At 38.3% G+C, this 18,374-nt stretch overlaps 1 protein-coding gene across 4 annotated transcripts in view; it reads left to right on the top strand.

Moving 5' to 3' along the window:
- The window catches only part of RAPGEF4 (Rap guanine nucleotide exchange factor 4), a 140,863-nt gene that overhangs the window by 88,453 nt on the left and 34,036 nt on the right, over window positions 1–18,374 (top strand). For all 4 annotated transcript variants that reach the window (XM_058027622.1, XM_058027624.1, XM_058027623.1 and 1 more), the window contains 7 exons: window positions 4,759–4,843; window positions 8,289–8,349; window positions 9,086–9,162; window positions 10,271–10,417; window positions 11,695–11,810; window positions 14,877–14,965; window positions 17,172–17,250. In XM_058027622.1, coding sequence (XP_057883605.1) covers window positions 4,759–4,843; window positions 8,289–8,349; window positions 9,086–9,162; window positions 10,271–10,417; window positions 11,695–11,810; window positions 14,877–14,965; window positions 17,172–17,250 — 654 coding nt within the window. The remainder of the gene's footprint in view (window positions 1–4,758; window positions 4,844–8,288; window positions 8,350–9,085; window positions 9,163–10,270; window positions 10,418–11,694; window positions 11,811–14,876; window positions 14,966–17,171; window positions 17,251–18,374) is intronic.

Here is an 18,374-nt window from a genome sequence, read left to right as displayed (position 1 = left end):
ACAGCTTTATAGTGACTTCAAAGCCAGTATAAACTCTGACCCTCCCTTGAAGGCACGCATTAAGCAGATAGGGTTTAGTGGCCATGGCAGACATATTTTGCTGCTAATTAAACACACTGAGAATAAGGAATAACTTAAACTCACCTTCACTGAAGTAAGGGGCCATTCAGGTACTCAGACAGGCAGGTACTCAGGGCTGGATCCTGCTACCTTGAGGCTATTGGCAAAGTTTGTCTTTGCTGTGGGAGAGGAGTGGGCCCTGCTTACAGTGTGAGAACACTTTTCAGAGTAAAAGATTTTTGAATCACCTAACCCAAGTGCTTGTTCCTGTTCTGTTTCCATCTGTATCCTTTCCAGGCTCCATTCCTGTTTAGATCACAAGCTCATTTCAACAGCACTTTTCCAAAAACTTGCTGAAAGCATTGAATTTCAAAAAGTGTCATCAAACACTTGTGCTTATATAAACAGGAAACCCTGTCATGCAGCAATAGATTTGAAGTATACATTTTATTTCTTCTCCTTATTAGAGATCTAGTCAATACAACCAAAGGAGCACTTGCTCCCTGTTACCCAAAATACATGGACAAGCCAGAGTGAGAGCAGAGTGTTTGCATACATCCTTAGGGAGTCATGGAATTGAGATCTTGTACCCTTGCAGACATGTCCTGTGCCCTTTCCACTGAGCAGAAAATGTGAGCTTTTGCACCTCTGAGCAGACACCAGTCATTGGAGTCTGAGCAAAGGTGTGTGCTGGGACCCTGCTTCTCTGCACTCTGTCCTGTGCCTCAGCTAACTGAGCAGGTTGTCTCTACGAATTTCCCTTTTGGTTATCGTGGGTTTTGGCTGCCTGCTTCATTTGCTTTCTGTCATGACTTCCAGAACAGTGAGTGTAAGTTTACAATAGCAAGATAAATATTGATTATCATCTGGACTGCTTACAGAGTACTGAAAGGCTGGAAGAATGCTGTGGAAAGTACTGCTCTTCTCTCTGTGTTGTCACTTGCACAGCGTCACCTGAAAGAATACTAATATGAGATTTTTCATGGAATATAGTGAGGAGAAAGAGGTTTTCTCAAGACTGATATCATCTGACATGTTTCCCTATCCCTGAAAGTGGATAATTTTTGCAGCCCTTTGCTCACTGAAGTAACCTTGTACTGCCAGGGACCATATTAACTACTGTTCTAGTATTCAGTGTACATGATTTTGTTAGTTGAAAATCTTCCCTGGACTGAGCTGTAGCAAAGCTGTTAAAATCTCCATGAATCCTCAGAGTCCTGCTAGTTTTGACTAGACACTGTTACAGCTGCCAAAAGTTCAAAGGAATTGTCAAGGCTTCAGAGATGCTGACTCTAGCTGACCTGAGCAGGACCCACAATTTTCAAGCCAACACAGCTGCATTTTATAACAGTAACCATTTCCAGAGAGGTTGCAGAACTCAGATAATTACCCTGAAAGAAATAAGACAATATTCTTTGATGAGAAGATTACTTGGAGAATTTGATTGTATAATGAAGCTGTTGCTTTGAAAGGTACTTTCTATTGTTCAAAATCTGAAAATCTCTAACAAAAAGTGTCACTTGTTTTGACAGCCAACTTAAAAAAGTCTCTGTTTATTACATTAACTGCAGCATTTTAACTGTCAAACTGTGAAAGAATGTTCTATAGTTTAAAAAACAGAATAGAGCTCAGGGAAATTTTTGGCAGGCTCTTGTTGCTATTGTGTTTTTTTTTTTCCTTTGGAAACACATATACTGAATGTGAAAGTAGCTTTTTGTGGAGTAGCAAACACAGCTCTCTGCTCCTTATAATGGCTGTAGCACAGGTGCAGACCTTGCTAAAGTTCCTGTAAAAATTACTGTAGAATTAATACAGCTCCTCCCTAAGTGTTTCCCCCCCTTCAGTATGAAAATATGTCCTGATGGTAAACCCTAATTTAATAGGATGCTATAATACAAAGCTAAACACAATAATAACAGGAGTCTTTAAAGGAAGACTTGTAATCCTCCGACAATAGTATTTAGCTCAGATAATGTTATGGATTACATTCTCTTTTTAATGCCCTAGCCTAAAGTAAGTTAGCAGTGTGACTGAAGTAATAAATCTGTGTTATATGTTCTTAGTGGCTTCACTTAGCACATTTTTTCTTCATAGAGAGCATTTGACACTTAATCACAATGTTATGGGGTCTCTGATCTTTTCCCTTGTTCATATTATCTGAGAATTTTCTGGTTAGCTGTACAATAAAAATAATCAATGATACTGCTTTGACATATACGGCTTATCAATGGTAAAGTACTGTGTTGTTGTCAACATCCTAGTCACAGAGAAGCTCGATGTCTCTGACCTTGGTAAATTCTCCAAGCACTGAACAGTTTTTATTGATCACTTAATATCACCTGAGTTCTGTCCATTAATGTGTACCCTCGTTCCCTACCTATTCCACTTATTATCCGCTCTATAACCAGCTATTGCTGTTAGAATGTGTCCCCTGCAGAAACTAGGTCTTTACACAGCAGGATCCTACAAATCAACATCAGTGGGTCACCACACAGGTTTTAAAGACACAATGATGCCTAATATCTCTCCACGTGACATCTGCAGGAACAGAAGTAAAGACTAGGTACAGATATCTGCTACAGATTGTCAGTCTTTCCAATGTGCTAGCATGGGAAGCAAATGGACATGCTGAAAGAAGAGTGTGTCTTTTTGTCTTTTTGATAGAGATCTCATGTAGTAACACATCATCCTTTTATCTTTTGATTCAATGTAGAAATTTCTTAACTTGTTACACTATATTCTCCAAGACATACTCGTTTTGCAAGCATGTAATAAAATTAAAGTTGCTACTTCCCTATTATTTGTTAAAATCCTTACTTTTTGTTAGCTAGCTTGTACTGGCTTCGTTTTATGCTGTACTTAATTAAGCTGGTTGCATAAATCACTAGGAGGGTCAGCCTTGTAATTTCAAGCCAGATTCAGAAACTGGAGTATTTTGAGTCACTAGAGGGCATAGCAGTACCAAACCAATTTCTGGTTTTCCCTTAATAGTTTGATTCTGTATGAGAAAAGAGTAATTTAATCCAAAATTATTTGTAGTCTGAATTTGTCTTTAATTTGGGTAATAATAAATGCATGTCATTGGTAAGTGAAGAACAGAAGAAAAGTAAAGCTTGCTTAGCAGAGATGTCAGTTCTCCTTATATTTTCTGTGACTTCTTCAGTACTTCTTTCATCCAAAAGAAGTCTCCATCCAGCTACTTTTGTAAAAAGATGCAGTATAATTCCAGAGTAACAGAGCGGGCTACTCCCTGTGTCTCACACAAGATGTAGACAGACTGTTGAATCAGGAGGTGACTAGGCAGAAAATCTGTAGAGCACAATATTTCTTCATAGGGCTTTCCTGATCCTCTAGGTGCTAGTCTCCTGTAATACTGACATTTTAGGATGAAAACTTGTATCATTGTAGTTTTTCTTTTAGAGCTGTCCAAAGATTCAATTGTGCTGTTAATTCTTTTGACACCAGACATTGCAGACAGCAGGATTTAGAACTGTGCTTGTTGTAATGGTGGAGCATGTAAACCTTCTCATTTGGAACTCCTGCCCTCAGACTGGACTTCTTGTATCCCATTTCCTCTCTTGAATACCATTTTCATTGTTTCCCTTATGTCTTTGTTGCTCTTTTCTTTTGTTCTTGGCCCATTGAATTAATTACTTGTAATCTGCTTTTCACAAATCTATATCATATTGTTTGGAAGGACTTAGTCCTACAAAAATAGCTTGAAATAATGCTTTAAAGGTATTTTTCTTCCTGTGTGTCTGTATGTCACTCCAATGTGCTGTCTGAAATTATATGACAGGAGAAATTGTTCTTTTAGAAAATAATATTGTATTAGATATTGTAACTGAAGAGAACCTTGTGAGTGAGAAAAGATTGGGAGTTACTGTCAAGCTCCCACAACTCCTCCTGTGTGCTGTTTATTAGATCCTCCAAAGCATCTCTGACACAGTGCAGTCCCACAGTATTTGTGCCCTTCCTTAGCAATCAGAAAATTTTGGGTAGGTTACAGAAATGCAATTATTTCAGCCACAGTGCCAGCCTCCTTACTACTCCTTGTGCTAGATAAGAATTATTCCTTCATCAATGCATTGATGAAGGAATAATTCTTCTCTAGCACAAGCTTCTTGTATTTTTCAGTGAGAGAAGCTGAAACTACTGAGTGGTTCTTATTTACCTTTGTGGCTAAACAGCAGCACTCAGCATTAACTGTAGAGCAGTCGTTAGCTGTTCTCCAAGATGCACTGCTGCATCTCCAGTTTGTTCAGCAGAAGTTCACACCTCCTTTACAAACCCCTACAACTGTGTTTGCTACAGCTAATTAGTTATGCTTGTGAAAAATAGTGCATGCCCCACGCTCAGGAGTCCTTTTGAAAGGAACAAATCTTTATGTACCATTTCTGATTTATGTGACCATTTTATACATATATAGAACACTTGATTTAATCAGAAAAGCTGCCTAATCAGGATCTCTCTAAGGTGGTTGCCATGGCTGCTGCTCAGTGTCATTCAGGCAGCATTCACAGAGCTTCCATCCTTTGTGTGTTTCAGTCCTCCAGCCAGAAACATCACTCAGTCCCTGTTTGGTGAGGATGTACACTTTACTAGACAGTTCAGCAGCATTTTGTGTTTTTCTGTCCTGTGAAGTATTTATTTCACCATTTATTGCATTGAATTATCCCTTTTATCTTCTCTCTATAGCCCTGGCCAGAGAACTGTAGATGACTTAGAATTTATATATGAAGAACTTCTCCACATTAAGGCCTTATCTCACCTTTCTACCACGGTAAGTAATTTTAAAAATTATAACTCATCACCTAAAGGGAGGCTTAATTTTTACTTCTGGTTTGACTTCTGACTTTATTAAAGCTAGAGAGCCTGTAACTATTTTCATTTATACTTTCCATGCAAAGAATTTATTCCATCTGTGAGAATCACCCAAGCACTGTGCAGGTGTAGGTTGTCTATTTAGTATCAGATATCATTCCCTTCAAGTATTTCTGCACAGCCCCTCACTTGGCACAGGTGCCACTGTCTGGGTCCCTGTCCTTGTGTAAATGAAGGCACTGGTATTACTGAATTTTGCAGAATTGATTTCTGTAGGGAGTCTTGGCTTGAACCAGTTAGGAGGAGGAGTTATACGGTGGAGGAAGGTGCACTGTGCAGTGCTTGCTGGTTGGCGTTTGCCATTGAGTGAAAGAAATCTCATCAGACACTTTCTCCCTGAAGTGGTCAAGAACAGCACAGAGAATCAAGGATAAATGGAATGGACAGGAGAATGCGTCTGTTTAAAGTCTCATCATACACTGTGCAGACAACTGAAACAAGCTAAATAGCACTTTAATTGGTAGCAATAAGATGTGGATGCTTTCAGAAGAAGGAAACCAGTCAGAAAGTAACTCCATATTTGACAATACCTTCTTCAGAATCTCTTATTTTCAGTTGTTCTCAGCTTGGACAGATGCAGCTAATTATGAAGCTGCCTTACAGAAAGATAGTACTCCATGCAAACATAAAAATCTGAACTATGTTTGTCAAAAAAGAGTAGGCATTCAGAGTTGATATCTGAATTACATTGGTGTTAAGGAAACTTCCCAGTTTGACCATTTGTGAGACTCTGGCAGTCACACTCCCAGCACCAGAGACTGTCACTGCTGGGGCTGGAGCCCCTTCACAGGGGGCAGCTCCAGTGACCTGGCAGGTCCTGCTGGACTCCTGCACATCCCCCACTCACACAAGCAGACCAGGTTTCCTCACTGCTTCCACCCCAGGTTTCCCATAGCAGAGCCTTGTATGTCTTGCTCCATAAAACAATTTATTCACAGTGCTGCAACACAGAAACAGCTCAAGCTGGTGCCTCTGAGGAGGGATCTCCAATAAAGAAACGCCTGGGCTTTTATCCCCTCACCATCCAAGCATTCACAAGTCTCACCCTTCTTCCTGTGTCCTGTGCTCCTGCTGTGTTCCCAGTGTGCCTTCACGTGGCTGGTGCCACTTGTGCTGTTTGCTATGAAGAGGGCTGGCAGTCCATGGCCTCTTGTCTCTCTGGGCTCCCACACAGAGCTCAGTCTGCAGACAAACTGCAGCTTGCAAACCAAGGTACCTGCGCTAGATGTATTCCTCAACATCCAAAAGCCTTAAAAATCCCTGGAATGTACAGAAAAGAGTAATTAAAGAAAGACTACTGTAAGATCCGGAAATGACCCTTTCAAAGTTAAACAAAAGAAACTACCCAGGATAAACAGATATTGAGATGGAGTGAAGAAAATTCTCAATACATAACCCAGAACAAAAAAATTTGAAATAGAAAATATTTTCAGCTCAGAAGAAAATCAGACTTGAGGTCAGATACCACAGCAAGTACCATATGGAGCAAGTATGGAAAGTGATACAAACTGCAAAAAATACTTGGCATTTTGAAATACAGATGATTCCATGTTTTTAGTAAGAATATGGAAATGCCAACTTATTACGTGCATCATGAACTAAAGAAGAAGACAGAAACCAAGACTAGCTTAGAGGAAATCTTTAGAGGAACAACAGATAACATTGCTTCTATGAACTAGAAGATTAATGACCAATCAACTTGAAAGGAAATTAAATGTTTAATTTAAGTAAGGCATAATTCCTAAAGTAATAAGTTTTCTTGATATGCCACAAGCAATAGAAAGTAAAATGGATAAAGCTCAAGTCTCATGGTGGTGAATTAATTCCTGCTAGAGAAACCTGTGAAGTTAATGTACAAATGAAGAAGAATTATATAACACAGTGTTAGAAACAAGTCAAACCTTGGGCTTCATCAAGTGAATTCATTCACAGCAAAGGCCAGTGACTGAATCAACTGAAAAGACATCTGAGGACATAAATGGATAGAAATGCTCTCTGCTTTGTGCAGAACAGTGCTAATGGGGTTGTATTTTCTGACTTTATGAAAGTATCATTCAGAGTTATAAGCAGAAGTTATAAAGGAGTTTGGTGAGTTCAGTGTTACAGAAATCGCACGCCTCTGAGTGTGTTCACTGGTCAGTGTACTTTAAGAAACCTCTATTTATCTCTCTTTTTCTCCAGGCTTCAAAAAGGGAGTGCTTTCCCCTGATTGTCAGGAAGGAGTTCTAGGAGAGGTGGCTGATGTGATATGTTTATCCTTGGTGCCTGAGCACCAAGGTTGGGTGGGTGCCTTTAAGTACATCAGTGCCCACATTTTTCCACCCATCTTAAGAGATGCAGTCATCAGATTCTCATTTGGATTGTGTCCAGAATTGAAGATGAGAGTTCCTTCCCAAGTCTTTCTTCGTGGCCTAATTTTTTTTTTTTTTTTTTATTTAAACAAGCGAGACAGTGGTGTGAAAATACTACTAGTAAATAGATGTTGAGGCCAGCTTTTGATCTGTATTTAGCATGATTAAGTTACATGGTAGTACCTCTGAAAAATGGCTTGTCACCAGCTGACATGCTCCAAATAAGTGAATCCTGCTGCTTGGAAATTGGCCTCTAAGTTCTTGGAGACTTGTGGTTGTATGAAGAGAAACATAAAACACATAAGAACTCAGGATCATACAAGATTCCTAGTGCTACTGCTATTTTGTGGCAGAACACAGTGTTTACAGTGGCAAAAAGCAGTTGTAAGCAGTGTCTCACTAGAGACAAGTGCCCAGTCAGCCAGAGCTGATCACACCGAGGGCAAAACAACCCCAGCAGGAGGCTAGCTGACACCAAGGGCAGTGTCCTGTTCCTGGAAGAGGTTCTGAGCTAGATGCTTTGCCTGGGGAGCTGTCAGGCAGAAAGGGGACTCAGCAAGTCCAGATGGCTGTGCCTCGCAGCTTGACACAGCAGAAGCACAGACTTACGTCAGTCTGAACCAGATTCCTCAGGAGAGAACAGGAATATTTCCATGCAGTAATTGACAATCTCTAGCTATCTTCTGTAACAGATTAACTACTACAATTTGAAACTTCCTGTCTTGTCAATAATTGATGGTCATTTCACATGTGTGTGTACAAAGAAAGATGTGGAAACCCATATCTTAAAGATGCCCTTGTCTGAGCCATTTGGAGCCATGAATTGTAGCTCTGTAAAGCCAATCAATAGGAATTAGGAGATCAAGTGAAGCAGACCAACAACTGATCAATGATGCAGAGGGAGGGAAAGTACAACAGGGCTATGTTATGTGACCTCATCACCAGGAGGAATGAGATACATATAATAACTGTAATTTCTCTTTCTATTTTAAGGTAAAACGGGAATTAGCAGGTGTCCTCATTTTTGAGTCACATCCCAAAGCAGGAACAGTCTGTAAGTAAATGGAATCCTGTCAGATCTCTTTCTTACCTGTGTTATGAATATATAAATTCCTAATGCTTAAATGACAAGAGCAAAACTTGGATGCATTCTTCAAACTTGATTGTCATTTCACGTTCAAAACCTAGGGTAATAAGTGATAGCTTAGTCTGTTACCAAGTGCGGGAACAATACCAAAATTAATTCTGTTTCCTTGGCTGAGTGTATGTATCACTTACAATTTGCGTGTGTTTTTATCTAGAATTTTTTATTTGACCAATCTCTATTTAAAATGTATTTTAATATAATCCTGTATTTAAAAAAAATCTTCCTTCACAAAATAAAGGATTTAAAATGGTAGATTACTCAGGCATGTTAATACGGAGACATTTTAGCAAATGAATATTAACTTTACAGTCACTAGAGAACTGGGTTAGAACATGGTGCTACTAGTGGGATCCAACCTGTGTGCTAATAGTAATTGATAACCTGACATATTGATAAAGTAGTTATTGGAGCTGTCATAGAAATGAAAAGCAACTTTCACATCAGTGTTATAACATAACTATATGGGTATGAATTGTTTTTCTAAATTCTGAAGGCAGTTGCTTTTAAAATCATAGTATGCCCTTTTATAAGGTAGACATTTATATGACTGTAGAGTTACCTTGAATTTTATTGGGTGAAGAATCTGGCCCATTTATATTTTGAATAATTATATTCTAACCATAAAATCTTTTCTCTCTTGTAGTATTTAATCAGGGAGAAGAAGGTACTTCTTGGTACATTATCCTAAAGGGATCAGTAAACGTAGTCATTTATGGCAAGGTATTTTTTTCAGAAGCTATTTTGTATGATTGTTATTATTGAAATTGTAAGAGTAAACTTTGAAGGAATGCAGTTTAATTTAGAGTGAAATTGCTTTGTCTGACAAAATAAATAGATTGTAATTTTATTAAGAAATGATCCAATGGTTTTACTGATTATACTTCCAGTAGATTGCTCTATAATTTTGGGATATATTACTCAGTTTCTGACTGTAATCCATCAGAGTTATGTCAGTATCTTTAGGACAAAGTAATTTGCTGGAATTTGGTGGATTGCCAGACTTCTCTCTCATGGGGGTTTTGCCCCATCCCTTTACCACTGTGTTGTCATGCATTTGGATGACTAACTGTTCTCATGCATGTCAGACAAAAGTACTGCTTTGTGACTGGTGGTTCTCAGGTTGGTTGAAGCTCTTCCAGATTTATGCCAGCTATTCATTTTACTTAAGCCATAGACCAAAAAGCATCTTTATGAAATTTCCTGTTTATGAGAGAGATTTTTCAAAACAAAAAAGATATTGGTACACAGGAATCCCTTGAATCTTAAACCCCACTCCTCACTGATTTCTCATTCAGTGACTGAGAATCCTCCATTTGAAAACAAAGCATTTCACCAAAATCTAGCACAGGGGCCCTAGTGTTAAGTCTGTTCCTCAGTAACACATATTTAGCCATGTTTTTTACATCACTGGGTGGACCAGATCCTCTGTTACTGTGAATTGGAGGAAACAGAGCACTGCTGATGTACAACAGCTGGAGATATGCTCCATGTTAATTCTGAAAACTTGATTTTATTTTTTAGGGCCTCTATAAATAAAAAGCAAAATAGTCAACAGCTTTCTGTCTTCAGCAGGCTGAGAAGAGACGAGTCCTTCAAGCTGAATACAATTTCAGGGAACAAGCCGATTCTTTTCTGTTCTTGCCTCTCTTTAGTAATAGTAATAACCAGCTATCAAGTATTGTTTCCTAGTCATTATTTTGGCTGTTGACTTCCTGCCAAATAGATTTATTTTGGTGTTTGATTGTGAAGTCCAGTGTTTGTACAAGGACTTTCAATAGAATCCAGAGTAATGATGGGTTTCTGCATGTAAATGTTTTGCTCTGTGCAGGGTGTGGTATGTACTCTACACGAAGGAGATGATTTTGGCAAGTTAGCACTTGTGAATGATGCTCCCAGAGCAGCATCCATTGTTCTGCGGGAAGACAACTGCCACTTCTTGAGAGTAGATAAGGAGGACTTCAACAGGATCCTTAGGGTAAGAGTGGGAAGGGCAGCCCTCAGAACTTGCAAGTTTTTCTAGAGGCTGTCATTTCTATGAATATATTAATATTGTTAACCTTGTTTGTAGTATGCCTAATTGTGGAACAGAGATGAGACAATCTAGAAGGTCATATAAAGAATATGTTCATCACCTTTCCTCTCTCAGCTCCCAGCTCAGACATGAAAATATGACCAAATGGAATCTTGTCTCTCACATTCCATAATCTAGCATTTGCCCTGCTCAGCTTTTCCTCATGCTGTTCAGGATTTCTTAGTGATATTCTGTCCAAATACTAAAAAAAAAAACAAGATCACCCCTTCTCCCACATAGGTCAGTGTCAGGTACATTAAATTCAAGAGTTTCAGGGCAGAATCAAGTGGCAAATGGCAGAAGTTACAGATGCCTTTATCAGAGAACTCTAGAAAGATATTCCCAGACTAATTTGACAGTTACTCATTTTGGGGTAAATGTGTTCCAAAGTCCAACTTAATTCTGTAAATTCAGGCTATTTTGTGGTCATTCATAGTAGAGGAAGTCAAAACTAGCATTGTCCTGTATTTTAACCTGTATATGCCCAGTATTGCAGCAATAAAACCAGTCCAGAAAGGGTATTCCACTATAAAAATGACTTGTGGTTGCTGTACCAAAGGGAATGAGGATCCCTTTGGGAGTAAGGCTGGGTTGGCTGTGGAGACTTAAAACTGATTAAGCTTTGGTCTATAATTCAAAGAAGATTCAAGTCCATGGTCTTACTAATTTTTACCTGTGTTTTTTGAATGCGCATTATATGTAACTTTTTTCTTTTTCTACTCTGAGTGAGTTGGTAGTAGAAAATGAACAGTTTACTGAGCTAAGATTTCTATTCTTAAATGCTAATTTCTTCTTTTTATTATTATTTTATTTTAGAGAAAAGTCAGATTGTAGAAAATAGTATTTGCATATAAGTGGGGTAGAGACGACATTATATACAGCAAGTTGGGGAGAGACTGTTTTCCAGCAAACTTTTTTTTTTTAAATTTGACATCTCCATAAAATGGAAATTTTTAATATAGTTCTTGCTCTAATCTCTCCCACAGTTCTCTGTTTCTTGCCTCGGTGCCAGTGCTTCCTTCTTGATTCTGCCTGTGAGAAAAACAGAATAAAGACAGATAAATACAGAGGGAAAGAACCAACACAAGTTTTTTGTGTTTGAAAGTCATGCAGTTTGTTAAGTGTAACTAATCAGGCAAATCAAGTACAGTCACATTTATTAAAAATAACTTGTCTTGCAGGATGTGGAAGCAAATACAGTAAGACTCAAAGAACATGACCAAGATGTCTTGGTGTTGGAGAAGATCCCAGCAGGAAACAGAATTTCTAATCAAGGAAATTCACAGCCACAGCACAAGTATGTTTTCATTCAGTAGTGCAAATGTCAGACAATTATTAACCTTTTAAAATGGTACTATTATCCAAACAATAGCATACTCCCTTTCGGTGGAAGACTGCAGTGCATATAAAGGTTTTCTTTTTTTAGTCATCAGCACATGTCCCATACTCAGTAATATATCCATTTCTAGCAGCACACCAGCTCTATGTCTTTGCACAATAATTCCCTGAAGATCTCAGTGTAAATACTTACCCCAAGAAACAGCTTCCAAATAGACTAAGCATGGAGATTGATGAAACCCTCTTAATCTGAGTTACCATGTAAGAGATGGGAGGAAAATACATTATTTTATTGTGAAGTACAGGTATCTTTATTTTGTATTTTGAGCTCTAGATGCTAAGAAGAGTTTGCTATGCACAATTTATATACAGTACAAAGATCTCATGCAACGAAAGTTGCAGAGCTTATCTTACAGAATAGTTTAGCACTGTAATAACAATATTAACTACATTTTCCTTTCTTACTGAAAGGGAAAAAGTACAATTCTGTTTGGATACTACTGTGATAAGAGTAGAGTGAGGCTATTATCATTCTAAACCTTGGTAAAACCCCTAAAGGCTTTGTAAATGTGTTATTTGCAAATGGATACACAATTTTCTTCTGAAGCATTCAAACAATTTCAACAAGTTTTGAATCCTTTACCCTGAACCTCCCTTTCTCTTAAAAAAGAGCCAATTTATTGTGCAATACTTTGGGTACGCTTTTTTTCTCATCTGGGATTTCGTATACTTATTTTAACTTCATGACTGAATGCAAAGATTTATAAAGATCTGTGAAGGTTGCATGAGCCATTCCTTGCATTTTATATAGACATTTCACATTTTTCAGGAACTTCTATTTTTTCTATTTTCTATTCACTTGATCTATTAAAACATCCAGAAAAACAATCTATGGTACCAGGTAACTGTGTACTCTTACAGAAGTTTTTCTTTGCCCAAGTGAGGGGAACTTGACCATAGCCAGTGGATTTGCATCACCAACTGCAATGCACAGCTACTTGGTCATAGGTTTAAATCCTTTTTGTTGGGTCTGACACATTTTTCATGCTTCCAAAAGTGAAAGTTCCATTTGAACATTTTGAAACACTGCCTTCCTTTCAAATTCTTTGCACCAGTGTTACTTGTATTATTTAACATTTTCTTTTTCAGAATTTGATAAAAATAGCCAGAGATATTTATGTGTAAGTTAGGCCTTACATACCAGGAATATTTTCAGGTAAAGTTCAGAATTTCATTTCTGTAAATATTTTACTAATTTGGTCAGGTTTTGAGTACTATAAATGTGCCAGCAGGGGAGCTTTTGCTGATAAGTATGACCAATAGACATAAGTTACCCAAAAGAGGAAGTTACCCTGAAGGTTCACTGTCTGCTTTTCACCAGTTGGATTCTTTCTTAATTCTTTGTTGGCAGTGTCTTTATGTTTAAAATCTTCAAAGTGAGTTCACTGGGTCTGAGGACAATGTTTCTTCCCTTAGGAAATAGAGTAAGTGGCTACATTTATGTTTGAGACCAAACCAAAATTACCAGTTTCTTGATTTCCAGAAATCAAGTGTTACTGGAATGTGTTAGTGGAGTGTTCAGTACTTTTGAAAATGACTGCTCAAAAGAGGAGCTTATTAGGCACCTCTTCTCAGGAAAGAGCTAATTTTCTCATCTTGTCCTTGGGAGAATCTTCATTTTGGGAGCAGATCCTTTGGTTACAGTTTGGATTCCACTGCCTTCTCTACAGAGCTCCTACCCAGCTCCCTAAGCTGTGCTTTCACTCAGTGCCAGTTTCACTTGGGAGGACTGGCTCTGAAGTTATCACTTATCTAACTCTTTATGGGTGATCACACTCATGCAGCATGAATTCAGCAGCCCTGCAAGTCACTTCACTGTTCATTTCCACTTTCATATTCAGAGTACAGCAACCTGTGATTTCTCTGCTTCACTCACTTAGATACTTGGTTAGTGTCTCTGTGAGAATGTGCACTGGCTTAACAAGTGTTTGTGTTCTTGGGACATCAATACAGTTCTTCCAAAGAGGTTGGCAGGTAAAAGAACTGTGACGGTCAGTGCTCAAAGTGAGGAGGAGCTCCCAGGAGCTCAGCTCCACCACTTATTTCTCAGCAGGAGCAGAGTATCTTCACTTCTCAGGGTTTTTTTCTTTCTTTTTTTTCTTTTATTTTTTTTAAGTTTCATACTTTATCAGTTGAATTCCAAAAAGAAAAAAAAGAAAAAAAAAAGCAAAGATTGAAAGAATGAAGGGAAATATAAAGAAATCTGATCCATGAGAAAAGAGAAAAAAAAGATGACAGGACAAGTTTTCCAATATCATATGATATTCTGTGGGTACTTAAAATCTTGCCAGTGTTTTTGCATGAAGCAGAAAAACCTGGCTGTTGCACTAGTTCTCTCACCTCACTAAACTAATTGCAGGAAATGGTACAATTCTCAGTTTATCTACTTGAAACACTTCAGCTATGCAAGGCATTGCACAAATTTGAGGATACAGTGTGCTATTTCATTATCTGCCCCCACCTTCCCAGACCAACCTGTGTCAGGGATGCTGAAGGAAATTGTTTCATTGCTCTGACACTGATACACACTAGTTCTTATTTCAGGCTCATAGTGAGTCTGAAACTGTTAAGACCATAGTTAAGACCTTTTTATGACTGCAAATTGCTGTTGTTACTCAGACACTTATTTTCAGTGGAGGAGCATTTTTGCTTGTACTTTTCTGAGTTTGGACCATTGCAGCTCTGCTGATTGTGGTGTGATTGTGGTGGTGTTATACTGAAGTGCTTGTGTGGGAGGGGGCTGTCTCTCATCCCTGGGCAGGGTGGAGAACATTACTGTTAAGGTTTATGGGGGGAAGCCAGCAAAGATTGTGAGGGGTTTTGCCCTAAACACACAGAGATCCTGGTCGGAGCAGGAGCTTGGCACACAGCAGCACAGCAGTCCTGATCTTCTTGCTGGTACGCAATTATTTCTCGATTAGCTCTTTTGGCTGTGAGATGCTAACTGCTCCTTTCTCTCCCTCAGGTATATTGTGATGTCAGGAACCCCAGAGAAAATTTTAGAGCACTTTCTAGAAACTATGCGCCTTGAAGCAACTTTAAATGAAGCAACAGGTACCTACATGGCAGAAGCTGTTTTACTATTACCCTATAAGGTGGAGTTGCTGTGGGAACACTGCTTTGAAAAGCCCCTGTAGTGGTGGTTTTTCTCAGAAGAACTGTCTGCTGCTCTAAAACAACCCCAAGAGAGTTAAGGAAATTCAGAATTAAAAATAGGAATCCACTTTTCCAAGCCTGCTCTATTGTGTTTGTCCTTTAAGGTCATAGTAGAATAGCAGAATCCTCCAAGGTGCCAGACCAGCACTTATGACTTTAATTAGGCACATAAGGCCTGGACGGAGCACCCCATTAGTAATGGTACCCCTTGTTCTGGAGGTCACTGTGAAATAGCTTGATACCTCCAGACATTACATTGTGCTAATATCAGTATTCCCAAATCTTCACATCACATTTAAAATATCACAGTTTAAATTTTGTGTTTGTGATATTTTCCTATATGCAGGGGGAGAAGAATTGTTACTCAATGGAGAACTTGGCACAGCATGAACTCTGTCCCAAGAATGCAGATTGCTGCATGTACACTTAGTGGGCTGCTTTTCATTAGTGTAAAGAGAACAGAGAATTTACATCTAGGGATATAGATATTTGCAGACTTACAATTTAGTAAATACTTTAATTTTTGAAGAATCAGACACAAAAAATCCTCATAATTCTCATAAAGTAATGCACAGACCTACATATTAAACTATGTAACATTGCTTTTGCAAGTTCTTTTTGCACTATAGATGTCTGCTAAGTACATATTCAAAAGTGTTCTTAAATCCAGTTAATCTGTGATTGACCTCACGGTATTGGAGAAACATCTATAGTAGTGCATAAATGGTGGAATTAGTGAAAAATTACAGAAATCCTTTTAAAGTGTATGTTTCCATTACTTTAAAGACAGAAATAAAAGGGATCCTTTTCATAGATACCTGTTTACTAGAATTGCAAGCAGAGTATTCTCCTTCATGCTTGCAGCCATATAATCACAAGTTTGCCATCTGCAGTATGCACGCATTATAAATTTTTCAAAACAAATTATTTTTAAAATATTTTAAAACTTTTTGTCAAAACATCTAGTGACAAGATTGTACCTATATCCCAATACAATATAATGTGTCACAATTCGTAAATTAGTTTTAGGATATAGGATCACAGAATGCTGGAAAACGGAATTTTTTGTTTATGCATTCCTTTAATTTAAGAGTATTTAAAAACCAATTTGCTCTGGGTCTTACATTGAAAAAGTGCTGCCCTTCCAGAGGTGAATTTTGTCAACTGAGAGATGCTTTCATATGGGAAGTGGAAGCAATGACGTAATATTATATTGCACAATTGTGTTTGTATTTCTTCTGCCATTCCTTACAATGTTTGTAAATGTTTCTGTTATCTCAGAAGTTGCACTGTAGAAATAATACCCTGGGGTATTGTGTTCACTGTTTCTCAGTGATTCCATATAAGCCTGCCAAACTCATTCTGGCCTCTGCAGCCAGGCTTTATAAATCCTTCTCGTTGTAACAAATACAAAGTTTAGGCAAACTGGGATTTGCACCAGCACTACCACAGGTCATTTTAGCAGAAAAAATACTGTGCTGGGTTTTGCCAGAGAAATGTCAGTCATATTGTTCATATACATTTTAATGTAAATGTAGCAGCTGTGATACCTTTGAATCAAAATAAACCCAGAAATTTGACTGTCCATGTACCTCTTTTAGGCTTCTACTCAGTGCTAGGAAATCAGCAAAGAATGAAATTATTTGCCTTTTCCATTGTGGGATATGCTAAGTGTGCTGCCTGGTATTGTAACTCCTAAAGCCAAATGTTACAGCTCTTTTTAGGTACCCAGGTGTGAAAGGCCAAATTCTTCCTTGCATAGAACTCCACACTTGTAGAGAAATATATCCAAATATTTCACTTCAGCACAGATGTGGGGCTTTTTGCTGTCCCAGATTTCTCTTTGACCCCGGGCAAATACCTGTTAACAATAAAATTAATGCAATAAAATTCATGCAGGCAAGACTAAAAGATTAATATTTTAGCTCATATTTGTTCCTTACCCTTTTTTGTATCTAATGCCTACAAAGAAAGTGCAAAAAGACCACTTTATTATCTGCAGAGGGCTAATAAGATCATTCAGGTGAAAGAAATCTCATCCTTGACAATCCTCTAGCTGTTTGCAGAGGTTTAATTGACTATATTATTTCTCTTTTTTTCACAGATTCTGTTTTAAATGATTTTATTATGATGCACTGTGTTTTTATGCCAAATAGTCAGCTCTGCCCAGCCTTGATGGCACAATATCCTTTTTTAAGAGAAAAGTTGCTTTAGCCATTATACCTGTCAGTGACGAAAGTGAAGATTCCCTCTGTCAGGAAGTACATCTTGTCCCATGGAGGCTGTGCCTTGTGAGTAGGTTCTCAGTGTCTGACCAGCAGCTGTGCATAGCTCAACAACTCTGAAATGGATAGTGTATTACCCATGATGAGATACAGTACAGACCATGAAAACTCTCTATTTCCTGTGCTGATTGCTGTTCCAAGGGAAATAAATGTACTGTCCCTCCACCAAACAAGTGAACTTACATAAAAATTTGGGTTACTCTTCCTGTATCCTCCCTGTCTTTTTTGGGTTTTGCTGAACTACAGCATCTACATTTTAACTGGGATGGTTATGGCTTAGTGATTTCAGTGGTCCACTGAACAGATTGCAAACTGTGAACTGCCTCTAGCAAGAGGCTGCCTGAACTTGCAGTGGGTAAGTAGTTCCTAGGCACTGTCATAATTGTTATGAAAAAGTAGTAATAATATGTAATAATAGTCTATAGCATATGCAAACAAACTGTAAGAAACTTCAATTGGATGTGAATACTAGGAGATGAAATCTTAATAGTGGAGTGCATTGAGAGCTGGGGATGATTCTCATCCTCTCTGCATGTTTCACAGGAGTCTGTGAAATGTCCATCTGTCACTTACTGGCAGATTGTTTAGTTTGAGGAGCTGTTGGACCTAGAGAGTTTTCCTTGTGCACAGTGACTTGAAGCTATCAAGTGACTGGGAACATTAAATAAACATATAATGTTTTCTGTTTTATAGAATTTTGACAGGGGTATAATAACTTCAGCTCCCTATTTATTTGTTTTGAATCGCAATGGTGTGAAAGTGCTTTCCTTCAAGCTCAGTGGGGCGAGTGACATCTGGGAAAGCTCACCTCCTGAAACCACAGAATAGAGCATTGTGTCCTTGTCTGGCAAGCTTGAGAATCCATTTGTGTTACTCCTAGCGAGGAGAGTAATTGTTTTGAAAACCTTTGGACCCATGAAACTGGTCTGCAGAAGATTGTTCGCACACCTGAAACAAACACATTTCCAAAATCACATTGTTTTGGATATCAAAAGTATTATGAAATGCTGTTGCTGACAGCA

This window comes from Melospiza georgiana, chromosome 7 (assembly GCF_028018845.1).
Source record: "Melospiza georgiana isolate bMelGeo1 chromosome 7, bMelGeo1.pri, whole genome shotgun sequence".
Classification (NCBI taxonomy): Eukaryota; Metazoa; Chordata; class Aves; order Passeriformes; family Passerellidae; genus Melospiza; species Melospiza georgiana.
The sequence above is the reverse complement of the archived record's forward strand: the minus strand, read 5'-3'. Positions and strand labels throughout refer to the sequence as shown.